This window comes from Salvelinus alpinus, chromosome 32, assembly GCF_045679555.1.
Source record: "Salvelinus alpinus chromosome 32, SLU_Salpinus.1, whole genome shotgun sequence".
Taxonomy (NCBI): domain Eukaryota; kingdom Metazoa; phylum Chordata; class Actinopteri; order Salmoniformes; family Salmonidae; genus Salvelinus; species Salvelinus alpinus.
This window is the reverse complement of record NC_092117.1, coordinates 6023166-6043806: the sequence shown is the minus strand read 5'-3', so window position 1 is coordinate 6043806 and position 20641 is coordinate 6023166. Positions and strand designations below refer to the sequence as shown.

Below are 20641 nucleotides of genomic sequence, written 5' to 3'. Positions count from 1 at the left end.
CAATATTATTTTGTTGTCTGGTGTGAACCGCTCTCTTGAGGTCATGCCACAGCATCTCAATCGGGTTGAGGTCAGGACTCTGACTGGGCCACTCCAGAAGGTGTATTTTCTTCTGTTGAAGCCATTCTGTTGTTGATTTACTTTTGTGTTTTGGGTCATTGTCCTGTTGCATCACCCAACTTCTGTTGAGCTTCTATTGGCGGACAGATAGCCTTACATTCTCCTGCAAAATGTCTTGATAAACGTGGGAATTCATTTTTCCGTCGATGATAGCAAGCTCTCCAGGTCCTGAGGCAGCAAAGCAGCTCCAAACTATGATGCTCCCTTCCCGAGGTTTTGATGTTGGTGTGCTGTGCCTTTTTTTCTCCACATATAGTGTTGTGTGTTCCTTCCAAACAACTCTACTGTAGTGTCATCTGTCCACAGAATATTTTGCCAGAAGCGCTGTGGAACATCCAGATGCTCTTTTGCGAACTTCAGAGGTGAAGCAATGTTTTTTTTGACAGCAGTGGCTTCTTCCGTGGTGTCCTCCCATGAACACCATTCTTGTTTAGTATTTTACGTATCATAGACTCGTCAACAGAGATGTTAGCATGTTCCAGAGATTTCCTTAAGTCTTTAGCTGACACTCTAAGATTGTTCTTAACCTCATTGAGCATTCTGCGCTGTGCTCTTGCAGTCATCTTTGCAGTACGGCCACTCATAGGGAGAGTAGCAACAGTGCTGAACTTTCTCCATTTATAGACAATTTGTCTTACCATGGACTGATGAACATCAAGGCTTTTAGAGATACTTTTGTAACACTTTCCAGCTTTATGCAAGTGAACAATTCTTAATCTTGGGTCTTCTGAGATCCCTTTTGTTTGAGGCATGGTTCACATCAGGCAATGCTTCTTGTGAATAGCACACTCTAATTTTGTGAGTGTTTTTTATTGCGCAGGGCAGCTCTAACCAACATCTCCAATCTCGTCTCAATGATTGTACTCCAGGTTAGCTGACTCCTGACTCCAATTAGCTTTTGGAGAAGTCATTAGTGTAGTGGTTCACATACTTTTCCCAACCTACTGTGAATGTTTAAATGTTTAAATGTAAATAATAATTTGTGTGTTATTATTTTCAGCAGACTGTGTTTGTCTGTTGTTGTGACTTAGATGAAGATTAGATCTAATTGTATGACCAATTTATGCAGAAATCCAGATAATTCCAAAGGGTTCACAAACTTTTTCTTGCCCATGTATATATATATATGTTTATATATATATATATATGTATATAAATGTTGAACCGTATAGTTGTTTCTGTGAGAGAGACACAGCTGCATGTGAGCTCTCAATCAATCAATCACATTTATTTATGAAGCCCATTTTACATCAGCCGATGTCACAAAGTGCTATACAGAAACCCAGCCTAAAACCCCAAACAGCAAGCAATGCAGATGTAGAAGCACGGTGCCTAGGAAAAACTCCCTAGCAAGGCAGGAACAATGGAAGAAACCTAGAAAGGAACCAGGCACTTGAGGGGTGGCCAGTCCTCTTCTGGCTGTGCTGGGTGGAGATTATAACAGTACATGGCCAAGATGTTCAAACGTTCATAGATGACAAGCAGGGTCAGCAGGCTACAAGGTAGCACGTCCGGTGAACAGGTCAGGGTTCCATAGCCACAGGCAGAACAGTTGAAACTGGAGCAGCAGCACGACTAGGTGGACTGGGGACAGCAAGGAGTCATCAAGCCAGGCATGGTCCTAGGGCTCAGGTCCAAGAGAAGAGATTGAGAGAGAAAAAGAGAGAAAGAAAGAGAGAAATAGAGGGAGCATACTTAAATTCACACAGGACACCGGATAAGACAGGAGAAATACTCCTGATATAACAGACTGACCTTAGCCCCCCAACACATAAACTATTGCATAATTACTGGAGGCTGAGACAGGAGGGGTCGGGAGACACTGTGGCCCCGTCCGACTATACCCCAGACAGGGCCAACCAGGCAGGATATAACCCCACCCACTTTGCCAAAGCACAGCCCCCACACCACTAGAGGGATATCTTCAAACACTAACTTACTACCCTGAGACAAGGCCGAGTATAGCCCACGAAGATCTCCCCCACGGCACGAACCTGAGGGGGGCGCCAACTCGGACAAGAAGATCACGTCAGTGACTCAACCCATTAAGATTCTAGCAGCCGTGTTTAGCACTAACTGAAGTTTATTTAGTGCTTTATCCGGGTAGCCGGAAAGTGAGCATTGCAGTAGTCTAATCTAGAAGTGACAAAAGCATGGATACATTTATCTGCATCATTTTTGGACAGAAAGTTTCAGATTTCTGCAATGTTATGTAGATGGAAAAAAGCTGTCCTTGAAACAATCCTGATATGTTCGTCAAAAGAGAGATCAGGGTCCAGAGTAACGCAGAGGTCCTTCACAGTTTTATTTGAAACGACTGTACAACCATCAAGATTAATTGTCAGAATCAACAGAAGATCTCTTTGTTTCTTGGGACCGAGAACGAGCATCTCTGTTTTGTCCGAGTTTAAAAGTAAAACATTTGCCGCCATCCACTTCCTTATGTCTGAAACACAGGCTTCCAGGGAGGGAAATTTTGGGGCTTCACCATGTTTCATCGAAATGTACAGCTGTGTGTCGTCCGCATAGCAGTGAAAGTTTACATTATGTTTCCTGAATGACATTACCAAGAGGTAAAATATATAGTGAAAACAATAGTGGTCCTAAAACGAAACCTTGAGGAAGACTGAAATGTACAGTTGATTTGTCAGAGGACAAACCATCCACAGAGACAAACTTATATATTTCTGACAGATAAGATCTAAACTAGGCCAGAACTTGTCCGTGTAGACCAAATTGTGTTTCCAATCTCTCCAAAAGAATGTGGTGATCGATGGTAGCTCTTTCAGTAGTTTAGTTGGACTGGTGTCCAGTATGCAGCTTGACGGTTTAGAGGCCATGACCATTTTCATCAATGTGTCAAGAGATATAGTATAAAACACTTGAGTGTCTCCCTTGATCCTAGGTCCTGGCAGTGTTGTGTAGACTCAGGACAACTGAGCTTTGGAGAAATACGCAGATTTAAAGAGGAGTCCGTAATTTGCTTTCTAATGATCATTATCTTTTTTCTCAAGCTTGCTGGAAGCTTGCTTCAGGGCTCAGGTATTTTCTGTATACCAGGGAGGTAGTTTCTTATGACAAATGTTTCTTGTTTTTAGGGGTGCAACTGCATCTAGGGTATTACGCAAGATTAAATTAAGTTCCTCAGTTAGGTGGTTAACCGATTGTTGTACTCTTGACTTGGATTCTTGGATTATTCGGCAGGTACATATGCAGGATGCTACCCTCCACAACATGGCTTTCGCTCCAGATCAAAACTTCAAACCTACAACCAAATTTTGACCAAAATTAACCGGAGAGATTACTGCTTCGAAGGTTTCCTTTTTCCAAGCTATACGGAGGGTGTTCCAGCAAACAAACAGCAGAGACCTGAGGACACCATTCCAACCTGGAACTGAGTGAGTAGTGTTTGATCTGATGCTATTTTGAAAGCTAAGAAGATTATTATTATTTTTTTTAAAAAGTACATTACAATGATATATTTTTATTGGGACTGAATGCTGAGTTAAGGCTCCCAGGCTTGCAAGGACAGACCAGATACAAATTCAATTAGCACTAAGGTGTGAGGTAAACGGTGTCAAGGCCTTTGGGCCCAACAAGTGGCAGGAGTCTTTGAAGCGTCCTCTGAAGCCCCCTTCTGCTGTTCAAAGACCATTCACTGGCATTTTGTACAAGAAATCTGCCTCCAGAAATAAAAGCTTCTCCCAAGTGGGTGTGACACTTACTCCCATTGCCTGCTGCTTGGATTCCACCTAGCGATCTGTTCACCGTCTGCCCTGGCCTGTCTCCCCTGTCTGGTACAGGTACCTCCACCACACTCACCCCTCTCTCCCGAGCTTTCGCTCACCTCCAGCACACATGCACTGTTGGGGCAAGTGACTCTGAACTTATAATGGCTAGCCCAAGCCGTTACATATTTAAAAAAATGATTGAGCATTTTGCTACTTGCCTCATGACTCTTGCATACTCTCATGACTCTTGACTACAAACTTTCTTTACCAAACCGTGGGACAGACTGTTTGTTCCCACACTCGGGACTCTGACTCTCTATTGGTTACAACAGACTTTTGAAGACTTTTGGCCTCCCATCCTATTCTAACCACCTCTTGCCGTCTTTGTATTCATGTTACCTGATGAAATTGCTGTACAATATGATCTTGTTGCCATCTGATGCACATTCAGATGTCATAAATCAGCACTGCGGAGCTCTTCCTGTCCTCTGCCGTGCCTTGATTGTATTACTGTTGATGATATCTGGAAATGTGCATGTACACCCTGGCCCATCTACTGTTGCTAGCCCCAATTCTGACTTGTGCTCCGATATCTGCTTCACTGATTTCTGCTCTCGTAAAATCCTGGGTTTTCTGTCCATTAACACAAGAAAGCTTATTACCTAAAATGGATAAATTGAAAGTGTGGGTTCACAGCTCCAATCCAGATGCGTTGGTCATTACTGAGACGTGGTTAAGGAAGAGTGTTTTGAATACTGATGTTAACCTTTCTGGTTATAACCTTTTTCAGCAAGACAGATCTTCCAAAGGTGGGGGAGAGGCAATCTCTACCAAGGATCACCTTCAGTGCTCGGTTGTCTCCACCAAGTCTGTCCCCAAACAATTTGATTTGCTGGTTTTAAGCATCAAACTTTCAAATAGCTCTTTGTTGACTGTTGCTGGGTGCTATCGTCCTCCAATAGCACCGGCTTGTACCCTACCTGCCCGAAGCTCTCTCCTGGCCCCTTACACTAAGTCTGAATTTGTCCTGCTAGGTGACCTAAACTGGGACATGCTTAAAACCACCTGACCAAGTCCTAAAGCAATGGGACTCCCATAATCTTTCTCAGATTATTACCAATCCCATGACTCCAATCATCCAGAAAAGGCTACTTCTCTCGATGTTATCCTCACAAATAATCCTGTTAGCTATCAGTCTGGTGTTTTCTGTAATGACCTTAGTGATCACTGTTTTACAGCCTGTGTTCGTAATGGCTGCTCAGTGAAACGACCATTCCTGATTTGTCATAGACGCTTGCTAAAAAACTTTAATGAGCAAGCCTTCCTTCATGAACCGGCCTCTATAGAATGGTATTGAATCAGCTTGATCCCCTCTGTCGAAGACGCTTGGACCTTCTGTAATATTTTAAATATTTTAATATAAAAATATTTTAATATTTTTAGTGGTATTGTTAACTAACACGCCCCCATAAAGAAAATGAGAATTAAAAACAGGTTCAGACCCTTGTTCGACTGAGATCTTGCAGAGTTACTCCACCTCAAGAATTGCATTTGGCGAAAGGCTCGGCACACGCATACTCAGGCTGACTGGCTATTGTTCAAGCAAATGAGAAATAAGTGCACTCAGGCTATCTGGAAGGCAAAAGTTAGTTACTTTAAGGAGCAGTTCTCTCTCTGTGTGTCTAACCCCAAGAAGTTCTGGAAAACGGTTAAAGACCTGGAGAATAAACCCTCCTCCTCACAGCTACCCATGTCCCTTAATGCTGATTATGTGGTTGTTACTGACAAGAAGCACATGGTTGAGCACTTTAATCACCACTTCATTAAGTCAGGATTCCTATTTGACTTAGCCATGCCTCCTTGCCCATCCAACATTTCCTCATCTCCCACCACTTCTAATGCGACTATCCCCGCTGCTTCTCCCTCTTTTTCCCCTGCCCCGCTACAAAGTTGCTCCATGCAGGCAGTTACTGAGTCTGAGGTGATAAAGGAGCTCCTTAAACTTGACTCCAAAAAAACATCTGGGTCAGATGGTTTAGACCCTTTCTTCTTTAAGTTTGCTGCCCCTATCGTCGCCAAGCCTATCTCCAACCTTTTTAACCTGTCTCTCCTTTCTGGGGAGGTTCCCATTGCTTGGAAGGCAGCCACAGTTCGTCCTTTATTTAAAGGGGGAGATCAAGCTGATCCTAACTGTTATAGGCCTATTTCTATTTTGCCCTGTTTATCAAAAGTGTTGGAAAAACTTGTCAATAATCAACTGACTGGCTTTCTTGATGTCTATAGTATTCTCTCGGATATGCAATCTGGTTTCCGCTCAGGTTATGGATGTGTCACTGCAACCTTAAAGGTCCTCAATGATGTCACCATTGCCCTTGATTCTAAGCAATATTGTGCTGCTATTTTTATTGACTTGGCCAAAGCTTTTGAGACGGTAGACCATTCCATTCTTGTGGGCCGGCTAAGGAATATTGATGTCTCTGAGGCGTCTTTGGTCTGGTTTGCTAACTACTTCTCTCAAAGAGTGCAGTGTATAAAGTCAGAAAACCTACTGTCTCAGCCACTGCCTGTCATCAAGGGAGTACCCCAAGGCTCGATCCTAGGCCCCATGCTCTTCTCAATTTACATCAACAACATAGCTCAGGCAGTAGGAAGCTCTCTCATCCATTTATATGCAGATGTTACAGTCTTATACTCAGCCGGCCCCTCCCTGGATTTTGTGTTAAATGCTCTACAACAAAGCTTTCTTAGTGTCCAACAAGCTTTCTCTAACCTTAACCTTGTTCTGAACACCTCCAAAACAAAGGTCATGTGGTTTGGTAAGAAGAATGCCCCTCTTCCCACAAGTGTTATTGCTACCTCTGAGGGTTTAGAGCTTGAGGTAGTCACCTCATACAAGTACTTGGGAGTATGGCTAGACGGTGCACTGTCCTTCTCTCAGCACATATCAAAGCTGCAGGCTAAAGTTAAATGTAGACTTGGTTTCCTCTATCGTAATCGCTCCTCTTTCACCCCAGCTGCCAAACTAACCCTGATTCAGATGACCATCCTACCCATGCTAGATTACGGAGACATAATTTATAGATCGGCAGGTAAGGGTACTCTCGAGCGGCTAGATGTGCTTTACCATTCGGCCATCAGATTTGCCACCAATGATCCTTATTAGGACACATCACTGCACTATATACCTCTGTAAACTGGTCATCTCTCTTTACCCGTCGCAAGACCCACCTCTTAGGCCTCCCTCTCCCCTATCTGAGATATCTACTGCAGCCCTCGTCCTCCACATACATCCTCCTCATCCTCCACGTTCTGACAGTCACATTCTGTTAACGGTCCCGATAGTACACACATCCCTGGGTCGCTCCTCTTTTCAGTTCGCTGCAGCTAGCGACTGGAACAAGCTGCAACAAACACTCAAACTGGACAGTTTTATCTCAATCTCTTCATTCAAAGACTCAATCATGGACACTCTTACTGACAGTTGTGGCTGCTTGGCATGATGTATTGTTGTCTCTACCTTCTTGCCCTTTGTGCTGTTGTCTGTGCCCAATAATGTTGTGTTGCTACCATGTTGTTATGTTGTGTTGCTACCATGCTGTGTTGTCATGTGTTGCTGCCTTGCTATGTTGTTGTATTAGGTCTCTATTCATGTAGTGTTGTTGTCTCTCTTGTTGTGATGTGTGTTTTGTCCTATATTTACATTGTATTTATTTATTTATTTTAATCCCAGGCCCCCGTCCCCGCAGGAGGCCTTTTGGTAGGCCGACATTGTAAATAAGAATTTGTACTTAACTGACTTGCCTAGTTAAATAAAGGTTAAATAAAAAATTAAAACATTACACACACACACACACACACACACACACACACACACACACATATATGTATATATATACACACACATACACAATGTTAGATATTACTGCACTGTTAGAGCTAGGAACAAAAGCATTTCGCTACACTTGAAATTACATCTGCTAAATATGTGTATGTGACCAAAAACATGTGATTTGATTTAGTAAAATGTTTATATTTAGCAGCTCCCATGTAGTCAACGCATTTAACCGCTTCGCCAGTCCAAATATCCACACTCCGTTCATGTCACATGAACATATCTCCGCCTATTGAAAACTGAGCTTCCTACTTTACCCATAACATTACTGCCCTTTACATTAGCTGAAAAATATCCTCAAACTTTGTCGTGCTAGTTCGAATTTCCTTGATTCGCTGGTAGGGAAGGGTGGGGGAAATTGTTTGAAAGTTGCATGCTCACTATTGGTTAAGGTGAGACCGGGGGAAGTTGTAACATCTTTTGTCTTTTTTATCTATTATAGACCTGTTTGTGTTTGTGATCATTTGTAAAGTTGCTATTTCTTCACCATTCAGAATGTCTAAAGAATCCATATGTTGATCTGAAATATGAACACAGAAATACTGGACATTTGAACTCTTATTATGGGGGGGGGGGGGGGGGCGATTTGACACAATTACAGTCATGGTCTTGGAATTGGACATGCATTTTTCTAGTCTTGGTCTTGAATCAATTTTTCTTGAACACAACACTGCCGGCACCCAAAATGAGCACCGGCACCTATTTTAGTCTAAATCAAGCACTGGGTATTATTAAACCAAAATTGATATCAAACATTGTTGCAACATTTGTGCTAACCTTTGTGATAGAAAATGTAGCTGCTGGGTGTGTTCAAATAACATTGCTGAACTTATACACACTAATACAACCTGCTTGTGATGTTCTTGGTGACAAACATAGCAATCTTCTCAGTGACAAGGGTGTCGAACAATATTCCCGTCTTTTTTTATGAAACATTCCAAAAAATCAAAAAGCCCCCCCCCCCAAAAGAAATCAAACAGACCACACTATCATGCAAATGGTGTTCATGTGTATACTTTACGTAGCTTAGTACATTTCTACAGTAAACAGAATAGACAGGGTAACCCAGGGACTACACAACAGCTGACTGTATCAGCAGATCAGTCATAAGTGACTGCTAGGTACTGCTTTCTATGAGTGATTCTGCCTCATGAAGCCAGGCAGGTCCAACTATTTGAAAGCTATACTTGCACTATAAAAGCCATCTTGGAAACTAGCTTGCAGAGCACAGAGCTTGACACCAGTGGCATCCAACACAGTTGAGCAAATTAATTCAAATAATAATTCACGCAAATACTGGTAAAAACATAGCCTTCGGAGGTTTAAAACTAGTTCAACCAGTAAGGAATCGCATATAACATTAAAGTTCAAAATACAGTTTACATACTGTAGGCAGTGGATTGAGCAGGTTAGAAATGACATTTTCATGCCATTTTCAGACTTTGGCATTGAAAGCATTACACACCAATCCATAAATGATTAACCATATTGAATGCTTTCCCACTGAGACATAGAGGGGGTCAATGGATATGACGATAACCAAGTGATATAACTGAAAAACAGCATACCATGCTGTTGTCCAATGGTTAAACTGGCAATCTGCAGTTTTATCAACAACAAAGCCACCAACCCCTGCCACTGTTATTTGGTACACAACTGAGGGATGTGGCTTGAGAAATGTAACAGTCTCAAATTCAGAGAGCTATGGATGGAAGAACTGACCAGCCATGATATCAAAACTATAGTTATAACCATCTTTTGAGGCTATAAAGTATTTATTTTATTTTTTACAATTGCATCATTTACAAACAATTGAGTAAAACAAGCTTATATTTTGAGTTCTGATGGGGTACGACGAATGAACTAAGCTGATGGGACATTTTACAAGTCATATTCTTCAAGAATCAATGGGTATATACACTACCGGTCAAAAGTTTTAAAACATCTACTCATTCAAGGGTTTTTCTTTATTTTTACTATTTCTACATTGTAGAATAATAGTGAAGACATCAAAACTATTAAATAACACATATGGAATCATGTAGTAACCAAAAAAGTGTTAAATAGCCACCCTTTGCCTTGATGACAGCGTTGCACACTCTTGGCATTCTCTCAAACAGCTTCATGAGGTAGCCCCCCGGAATTCATTTCAATTAACAGGTGTGCCTTCTTAAAAGTTAATTTGTGGAATTTCTTTCCTTCTTAATGCATTTGAGCCAATCAGTTGTGTTGTGACAAGGTAGAGGGGTATACAGAAGATAGCCCTATTTGGTAAAATACCAAGTCCATATGGCAAGAACAGCAAATAAGCAAAGAGAAACAACAGTCCATCATTACTTTAAGACATGAAGGTCCGTCAATAAATGCTTCACAGAGTTCAAGTAACAGACACATCTCAACATCTCCGCATGTGTATTTCTCACCGTGAAGTATGGAGGAGGAGGTGTTATGGTGTGGGGGTGCTTTCCTGGTGACACTGTCTGTGATTTATTTAGAATTCAAGGCACACTTAACCAGCATGGCTACCACAGCATTCTGCAGCGATAAGCCATCCCATCTGGTTTGGGCTTAGTGGGACTATCATTTGTTTTTCAACAGGACAATGACCCAACACACCTCCAGGCTGTGTAAGGGCTATTTGACCAAGAAGGAGAGTGATGGAGCGCTGCATCAGATGACCTGGCCTCCACAATCCCCCGACCTCAACCATATTGAGATGGTTTGGGATGAGTCGGACTGAGAGAAGGAAAAGCAGCCAACAAGTGCTCAGCATATGTGGGAACTCCTTCAAGACTGTTGTAAAAGCATTCCAGGTGAAGCTGGTTGAGAGAATGCCAAGCGTGTGCAAAGCTGTCATCAATGCAAGGGTGGCTATTTGAATAATCTCAAATCTAAAATATATTTTGAGTTGTTTAACACTTTTTTTGGTTACTACATAATTCCTTATGTGTTATTTCATAGTGTTGAAGTATTCACTATTATTCTGCAATGTAGAAAATAGTGAAAATAAAGAAAAACCCTGAGTAGGTGATCTAAAACATTTGACCGGTAGTGTATAATTCATTTAAAAGTCCAAAATGGATGTAGCAATCACAGATAGCCCCTTTAAAAAAGGGACATAATGTCCCGTGGCATTAAAATCACAGTATTACATATATACTGTATATATACACACACATTTTTTGTGCAAATACACATGATTATTCATGCATACATTTGGTTTATCTAGCACACTGTCATTCTGATTTAATAATTCGAATAAAGCATTCCAAATGAAAAAAGTGCTCCAACTATTTGAAGGCTATTCTTGCACTGTTTATGATTAATACATTTTCTATGGTGATTCTAATTGTATTATTTGGAAATGATTGTTAGTATATAAAACAGATTCTCAAACAGATGATAATTAAACAACCCAGAGAGCGACAGATATTACATTGCAGTCAACAATACCAGTGCGTCCAGTGTGTCTTGGAACACAATCATTTTCAAATATATTTCACATGTAGTTGTGCATTTAGCTGATGAGATTGGATGTGTCAGTTCCCCTTTGTAGATAGCAGTGGTCCATTGTCCACACTGTAGAGTCTCTGCTTATTTACACAGAAATCCATGTTGGTAAACTTAGTCAAGTTTTTGTTCCCAAAATCCTTAATGCTTTACATGCATATAGTCCATTCGGAGAAACCCTCTAATATAGAAACCTGAGAATAATATTTATGTTGGTTAGCTAGTGATCCTTCTCCGACCTGTGGTTTTAGACTTTTTGGAATGGACATAGTTAAAGGACAAGTTCTAGAGGAAAATGTGCAATGGTCTTTCTCCGTACTCACTCATCCTTCCGATCCCTGGTTAAGGCGCCACCTAACAAAATACAGAATAACAAGCAGAATACATTAGCTCAGATGAAGGCAGGTGAGATTGAAAACAATTAGGTACCTCGGTTACAATAGGTACCTTTTCATTTCAATTTAGTTAAATTGCTACTGGCCTATTGATGCAGCAGGGTACTTTACCTCAAAGCGGCTGTAGACTTTCCTCCCCTTCCGCATGCTATCGATTCCCTGAAGAAGCTTCTCCCTCTCCTGAGAAGTTCTAACCGGGCTTCCGATCTGTCGTCGGGCTGATGCTTCCTCCCTACCGCTAACACCCCGGTCAGCCTCATCCTGTTTGGCATCATCAGTGACAGCAGATTCTTTAGTGAGTTCTGTCCTGCTCTGGCTGTTAGCAGAAATCTGCTCTAATAGAAGCTTTGTGTCATCTCTTAGGTTGCTGCTAGAGAGTACATTGGCAGTAGATGAATGGTAGTGGGACTGGCTTACTTTAGGTTGCTTCACTGGGGGTGATATGGGATTGCTTTGATCTGTTGTGCTCTCTGGTTTCATAGTGCTGTTTTTCTCTTTGGTCTCATCAGGACTCTGCGGTCCATGGGAGGCAGATTCTCCAGGAGCAGTTTTGCTCTTAGTTTCAGGATCACCTGCTATCTTCTCACCTTTAGAAGCTGCAGAACTTCCCGCTTTTTGCTCCTTGTTAAGTTTACTTGGTTTGCCCTCCTTACTGTTATCCACAACGACGGGTGGAGCCGGGGCAGTGTCATGAGAGGCAGTGGATTCAGATGGGTTTGAGTTGCTTGATGGGACGGATTCCACAAGGACAGGGTTGAATGGCGAGGTCGGTTCAGTTAGGGTATGATTAGGAGCGGAACAAGATTTGTTTGGAGAAGTTCTGGACTTTGTTTGGCCAGGCTTGGGACACACAACTGATCCACCTGACCCACATGTAAGGGAGGAGTGTGATTTTGTTGGGGTTGGGTTAGAAGATGCACTTGATTCTGTTAGGGTAAGGCCAGTAGATGCACTTGGTTCCGTTGGGGTGGTGCGAGGAAGAGGGTTGAGTTCTCTTGGTGTTGGATTGGTAGAAGCACTAGATTCTGTTGGGGTAGGCTCGGGAGGAGAGATAGATTTTGTTGGTGTGAGGATGGGAGATTTGTTGGTTTCTTCCATGACATGCTTTGAAGATGGAGGTGAAGAGTTGTAAGAGTCATTGGACACCGTAGCGGGCATTGGAGAGGAGTTGCATGCTGTTTTGGAACGTTTGAGTGACAAAACTGACTCATGTTGGCCAGGACAAGGGGAAGAATAGGATTTTATTGGGTTGGTCTTAGGAGAGGATGACTTCAACTCAGTTGTGGCAATTGCAGACAATGACTCCTTTGTGGAGGGCTTGGGAGAGGTGTTAGATTCCATTGGTGTTGATGAAATGGACCCAACTAAGGTGGACTTGGGTAAGAAACTAGATTCTGTTTGGGTAGGGTTTGGCGGAGGGCTAAATTCTGTTGCAGGGATTGAGGATGAGCAAGATTGCATTGAGGTAGGGCTGAGAGATTCCTTGGAATCTGTTTTGTCCTGCTTATGAGACACACCTGGCTCAGATTGGGTGGGGCTCAGAGGTATGTTGTACTCTACTGTGATAGGTTTAGAAAATGGTAATGGCTGCTTTGACATGGGGATAGATGAACTGGGCTCCTTAAGGGTGGGGGTAAGGGCTGAGCTCAACTCCGTTGCTGCATTTTTTGATGAAGTGAGACTAGTTGAGCTTAAACCTTTTGGTGTCGGATATGAATATGAGCTAGCTTCTGTTAGTGTGAGTGGAAGAGATGGGTTTAGCTCATTTGAAGCAGGATTGAATGACTTTGGTTTCTTTGGAGATAGTTTATATAAACTGAAATCCTTTGGGGCGATGTTAAAGGTACACTCTTTTGAGGTGCTCTTAAGAAATGTACTTGTATCTCCAGGGTTAACCTTAGACACACTTTGGTTCCGACTGTTCTTCAGCTCAATCTTCTCAGTATCAGTAGAGACTCTAAGTAGTCCATCGACACAAGATAATTTATCCCTGAGGAATGTTTTGGAGTCACTTCTGGGAAGTTGAAGGTCTTGCTGTTCTTTATTTTTAGAAGCGTGTTCTTTGACATCAAGTAATGAGCCACATTTTGCCATGGATGTTTTGTTCTCCTGTAACACTGGTGAAGTCTCCAGTGTTTCTGATGATGCTTCTGTTGATGTAGCTGTCTTTTTTATTGAAGTATCTGCTGGATAAAGTGGGGCTTCTGTCGATGTTGTTGTTTTTTTGTTGGAAGTATCTGATGGATTAGGAGGTGGCTCTGTTGATGGAACTGGCTTACTGGTTGAAGTATCTGCTGGATTTAGTGTGGCTATTTGAAGGTTAGGTTCTATCCTTGTGACTGGTTCCTTAATTTTCAAGTCAAATGGAGTCACTGGTTTTACAGGAGCTTTTGCAGCGCTGCTCTCAGACTCTGCAGCCTTTGCAGCTTTTCGTTTGGCAGCCAACTCTTTAAAAAAAAATAACCTACTGTCTGGATCATTCATATCTATATAGGATTTATTGCTCAATGAAGATGCCTGGTGTGCTGATTGTACGGTTTTGGGTTTCTCAACTTGAGCAGGTTTGGATGGATGTGCAGATTGTACCGTTTTGGTTTGTTCTTCATGGGCAGGACTGGGTTGTTCCATTGAAGAAACCTTGTCCGTGCTCACAGGAAGATACTTTGTCAATTCCTTATCACCTGAATCAGTAGTGATGTCCTCAGATTTCAAAGACTCTATGGTTGAATTATCAACTGTCGCGGACTTAAGTCTCCATTCAAAAGGTTCTCTTGTCATGGATCTTCTTTTTCCCAAAACCTGAGCGGTCAAGGATAATCTAGATTGGTCATCTTCCTCATTGGCAGTTTCCTCACAGTGTTGGCCAGAGTTAAATTTCTGTTCCTGTGAGATATGCTGTTCTAGTTGTGAGCTGAAAATTAGTGAGGATCTTAGTCTAGAGGTCCTTTGGATAGCAGGATTGAACCTCCTACGGAATGACTCTTCTCTTTTGGGCTCTTTTACATCCATCTCCTCTGATTTGTCACCTTCAGTGGTTGATGACGACTCCGAAGGTGGTGTTAGTGTTGTTTGGGCATCTGTTGCTAAGCTAACAAGCATTTCTAGTGTTCTTGAGTGTTCTGGGCAGATGGGCTTGTTTAACCTGAGCCCTGGAATCTTGGGTAACTCTTTGGCACTAAACCTGGGATCTGATACCAGTGGAGCAAATAATTTGCCTTGTGATGGATTAAGGGGCTCTTGAAAGGGGTCATTTCCCATAGGCTGTGGAATGTCTTCCTCTCCTGCATCATCATATGCACTGAGGTATGAGCTGATCCTCCAATCTCGCATCCCCTGCTTTGCACTGGGATCCTGTGTTTTACAGTCCGAACCAGACTTGACAAAAAAGTATTTCTGTTCAAATGTTTGTTGTGTTGGGGAGGTCTGACAGGCATGAGGCTGGCCCGTGCTCAGTCTTTTGGGGTTTGACTGACTAAAGGGACCCTCTCCTGGACTTGATAATTTGTTTGAGCCATGTCCCAGCTCCACAGCAAGGTTTGATGATGACAAATAATTCAGTACAGGGTCATAGTTGTCTGGTGGCTCTATCGCTAGTCCATGTAGGTACCCAGACTCCGAATACTGATCCATCAGAGGGTACCCTTGGTCCCTGAATTGATCGTAGCCGCTATAACCTGGTTCTAGCCCTGTTCTCTGATAGTGATGCTGTTCCCTATGTATCTTCCTGTTCTGGGTTGCCATATCCCCCTCAACGCTGTGAATGGCTTGGTGCTGCATGAATGGAGAGGAGGAATGTCTGGCATAAGTGCCCTCTGCATAACTGTGCCTTTTAGAGCCAGCAAACTCCATTGTGTTTGACTGCATCACGGGCTGACCTTGTGCCATAAAAGACTGCTGCTCCATTTTCAATTGCTGGGAGGAGTACTTGTTGCTGTACATATCTAGTGGACCCTGATCTAGTGAACTGTGGATGGGCTCACACCTTCCAGGAGGCATCATTTTCTGAACCATATCCATGCGGTCATCAGAGGAATGTCTAGCCCATTCTTCAGGACGAGAGCTCTCTATGGGGAGGAACTTTCTGGGATCTCTGAACAATAGTGTCCGATCACTGCTGTATTGGCTGTCAGATAAACTGCTGTAGTGTGGCATTGGAACAAGGACATTTTCCGGTACCAAAGGTTGGGACTGTGCAAACAGGATCCGGAACTCCTCATCAAAAGTAGTCACAAGCTGTCCAAGGAAAAGGTGAGCCATGCAACGGTGAAGCTTCTCAAAAGACCACATGAAGCTGCGGGCAGAGAGATTCATTACATTTCAATACACATAATTAAGCAAAATGTATGTATTACAATGGAATAAGGAACTCAACTCCATTACTATGCAATTACAAAACAAATCAATTAAAGCTATCAATTCCATAAATGCTACTTTTTTCTGAACCCATCTTCCTCATTGGCAGTTTCCAGTATTTACATAGGCACTATTTAACCCCCCACACTCTGAGCAAGTTCGGCCCACAGATCTCCCCCATTTGCTCTAAATGCCTAACAGGCATTGGGTCTTATTTTCACTATTTTATCGACATGTCCAAAAATTGAGTTTTACTCAAGAATTTACAAAGATCCAGGATTATTTTTTACTCAATATACAGCGTGATCCATTCGTGTTGGATAGAAATGAACAACACATTTTGGAAAAACTGCTTTTGTGCTCAAGTGCTCAACATATGTGGGAACTCCTTCAAGACTTGTAAAAGCATTCCTCATGAAGCTGGTTGAGAGAATGCCAAAAGTGTGCAAAGCTGTCATCAAGGCAAAGGGTGGCTACTTTGAAGAATTTCAAAATATAAAATATTTTTTGTTTAACAGTTTTTTGGTTACTACATGATTCCATATGTGTTATTTAATAGTTTTGATGTCTTCACTATTATTCTACAATGTAGAAAATAGTAAAAAATAAAGAAAAACCCTGGAATGAGTAGGTGTGTCCAAACTTCTGACTGGTACTGTATGTAGGAGCAGGTGAAATACTCTTTATATTACTTTTTTTCTGGGTGCATATCCGACGGCCTGTACAGGTCGGAAGCTCATGAGCACAATCTGGTTGGTGTCGTAAAGGACCCGAACTGTATCACTCTTATTGCTCTTTGTCAATTGTTTGTCAGTGTTGTTTTGTCTCCTATTGTATGAATTTGTTGTTTATGGATGCTGTGTGGCTTGTCTGCCACCAGGTGGCATGTTTTGTTTTGCACGTAAAAACATTAACTCCAATAAAAATATATGAAAGAAACAAAGCAGTTGCTAAATTAAAATGCATCAATACTAATGTCATGTATTTGTTACTACACAGGTGTAAGAGCAACTTAATGTAGTAATTTTCAGATCCACATGACTAAATGTCAGGTTTGAGAAATCATGCAACATTTGTACAAATTTGAAACACTTTGTATCACATTCTTCATTATTGAACCCTCACCTATAGTTTCCACTCAGGACTGCTCTGCAGTCTGTCAGCAAGAAGCGATCCATCATCTGACCCTTGAAGGTCTTCCCAGAGCGACAGTGATAGGTGACCCCTGACACAGTTCTGACACGCATGAACTGCAAGATAAAAACATGTTCTCATTAGAAGTTCTCCAAAAAACAATGAAATAAGTGAGAAGCTGTTCAAAAATACCTCAAAGAAATTAAAGCTAAAGCGAGTAACTCATTTGAGATATTATTTATTTATCCTTGTAATTAGAATCAAGAACGTTAGCTTATTATACTGGCTACCAGTAGCCAGTAAAGCTAACTGGTAGCCTAGCTAACAAATAATGAAATTGCCTTCCCTTCATGGAAAAGCATTTTTACCCCCTATCAGGTCTCAAGTTGACAGCTAACATTTTAAAACATTTAAGGGTATTTTGTATTACTGGTTAATATACGCTAAATAGCTAGCTGTCACGCCCTGACCTTAGAGAGCTTTTTATGTCTCTATTTTGGTTTGGTCAGGGTGTGATTTGGGTGGGCATTCTATGTTCTTTTTTCTATGTTTTGTATTTCTTTGTTTTTGGCCGGGTATGGTTCTCAATCAGGGACAGCTGACTATCGTTGTCTCTGATTGGGAACCATACTTAGGTAGCATTTTCCCACCTGTGTTTTGTGGGTAGTTATTTTCTGTTTTGTGTTTCTGCACCTGACAGGACTGTTTCGGTTTTGTGTATTCGCTTTGTTATTTTTGTTTAAGTGTTCAGTTTCTATAAAAGTCATGAACACTCAACACGCTGCGCTTTGGTCCGATTCCTCCTCATCCGACGACGACACACGTTACACTAGCTATCTAACTAACTAGCAACTTGGCTAGCTAGCTAGTTCCAGTTAGTTTTCTGATCATGAATGAAGCAGGTAGAGTAGCTAATGTTAACTTGTGGTATGGTTATGTGAAATGACAATATTTTCCTGCAATATCGACACAATTTTAATTCATGATTTATGAATTGACAGTTTGGAGTGGATCACAGACAAACAGTACCACCACCTTGGGTCTGGTCTGCGAGGGACCACCGCTGATGAACAACTCTGTACCATTGCATCATCCATAATAACAAAGGGCAGGCAGGGGTTTTGTGGGTGTGCAACTTTGATTTTCTGTTAAATAAAATACAGTTTTTGCAAAGATAGACTTAAAAGTCTGAATTTTTCCAGAAAACACGTGTTGTGATTGGAGCTCTGAATTTGCTATGCTGCATTTTTTAAACAGAAATAGCAGAGTTGGATGTTTGGATGTTTGCCTTTCCGTGCCTTGCATAGCCTACTACTGAATGTGGTGCAAATATATGCTCAGATATGACACCATCTTGTGAAGAAGCACAATAATTTTCAGCGCCTAAAACGGTAAAACAATTTGGGCGCAGGACATTTCATGAGTCGGATTTAGCCCATTTTCAATTAGACATAACAATGACAAAAATGTAAAACATCTATGATTCACATACTGTACATTACATGACAAAGTTTGTGGACACTTGCTCGTCAAACATCTCATACCAAAATCACGGACATTAATATGGAGTTGGTCCCCCCTATGCTGCTACAACAACTGCCACTCTTCTGGGAAGGCTTTCCACTAGATGTTGGAACATTGTTGCGGGGACTTGCTTCCATTAAGCCACAAGAGCATGAGTGAGGTTGGGCACTAATGTTGGGTAATTAGGCCTGGTTCGCAGTCGGCGTTCCAATTCATCCCAAAGGTGTTCGATGGGGTTGAGGTCAGGGCTGTGTGAAGGCCAGTCAAGTTCTTCCACACCAATCTTGACAAAACATTTCTATGTGGACCTTGCTATGTGCACGGGGGCATTGTCATGCTGAAACAGGAAAGGGCCGTCCCCAAACTGCTGCCACAAAGTTGGAAGCACTAAATCGTCTAGAATGTCATTGTACGCTTTAGTGTTAAGATTTCCCTTCACTGGAACTAAGGGGCCTGAACCATGAAAAAAAGCCCCAGACCATTATTCCTCATCCACCAAACGTTACAGTTGGCACTATGCATTCAGGCAGATAGTGTTCTCCTGGCATCCGCCAAACCCAGAGTCCAATGGCGGCGAGCTTTACACCACTCCAGCCAACGCTTGGCATTGCGCATGGTGATCTTAGGCTTGTGTGCGGCTGCTCGGCCATGGAAACCCATTGCATGATGCTCCCAACGAACAGTTCTTGTGATGACATTGCTTCCAGAGGCAGTTTGGACTCGAGAGTGAGTGTTGTAACCGAGGACAGACGATTTTTACGAGCTACGCGCTTCAGCACAAGGCGGTATCAGCACTCGGCGGGCCCGTTCTGTGTGGCCTACCAGCCGTTGTTGCTCCTAGACGTTTCCACTGCACAATAACAGCACTTAGAGTTGACCGGGGCTTGTTGGAAAGGTGGCATCCTATGACGGTGCCACGTTGAAAGTCACTGAGCTCTTCAGTACGAGCAATTCTACTTCCAATGTTTGTCTATGGAGATTGCATGGCTGTGCGCTCAATTTTATACACCTGTCAGCAACGGGTGTGGCTGAAATAGTCGAATCCACTAATTTGAAGGAGTGTCCACATACATGATACACTATATATACAAAGGTAAGGATTTTTATTGAAATATATATATTTTTTAATTATACGGATAGATAAATTATAAACTAAGGACCACAGATATGATACATTTCTGAAAATATGTGGATTCGTTCATGCCTGAGTATAAAGGCTTAGATATGTCAGCATGTTGGCACACCCTTTTCGGAGTGAGAATATTCTACAGGTGCGTGTTTTGAATGTATTTCACCCCAGATATATCTCTGGACTCATACGGTAGCAGGTAGATTTCGGAGGTCCAGATTGGATGCATGTAGAAACTGTCCCATAACAGAGAATATCCAAGCTCCGTATATGAAATGAAGGACATGCGTATCTGGAGCATGTCTACTCCTTATATCCAATAAAATGTCAGATATCTGGAAATATATAGATAGAGATGTCCCCTGATATTGACCGTTTTCTTTCAGTGTATTTACAGAAGTACAGCCTCATTTTGAATTGATTACTACTGCTTAACCATTGTCATAACATAATATCTTGTTCCCATTCCCTCTGATTAGTATGTGTATATATGTCTCGTGTATTATTATCTAGAGGTTTTACACCTCGCTCTTTTGTTTGGGTGGAGAAAATAAAACCCCCTATTACGTATTCCTGCGCTTGTCTCTGATCATTATACAGCGTGACATAGCAAACAAACAAACAATTACACTAACAAACTACAAAAGGACATAAACAGGAATTACTATAAACTATAAATACAACAACAAACAAAAACCAACTAGCATTGTCATATGACTGGCGATCAGGTGCCCCTTCCCTTTGTATACTGAACAAAAATATAAACGCAACATGCAACAATTTCAATGATTTTACTGGAGTTACAGATCAGGGAAATCAGTCAGTTTGAAATAAATTCATTAGGCCCTAATCT

At 41.9% G+C, this 20641-nt stretch overlaps 1 protein-coding gene across 4 annotated transcripts in view; it reads right to left on the bottom strand.

Annotated features, from left to right (window-relative positions):
- LOC139562261 (protein FAM83H-like) overlaps positions 1 to 20641 on the bottom strand; it is a 63157-nt gene that overhangs the window by 11974 nt on the left and 30542 nt on the right. For 2 of the 4 annotated variants that reach the window (XM_071379786.1, XM_071379787.1), the window contains exons 4-6: positions 17127 to 17251; positions 11760 to 15939; positions 9477 to 11607 (exon numbers count right to left, since the gene is read on the bottom strand). The exons of 1 other annotated variant lie outside the window; for it this stretch is intronic. In XM_071379786.1, coding sequence (XP_071235887.1) covers positions 11596 to 11607; positions 11760 to 15939; positions 17127 to 17251 — 4317 coding nt within the window. In that variant the 3' untranslated portion in view covers positions 9477 to 11595. Of the gene's footprint in view, positions 1 to 9476; positions 11608 to 11759; positions 15940 to 17126; positions 17252 to 20641 lie in introns of those variants that run through there. One more of the 4 variants, XM_071379788.1, reaches the window with a different exon arrangement.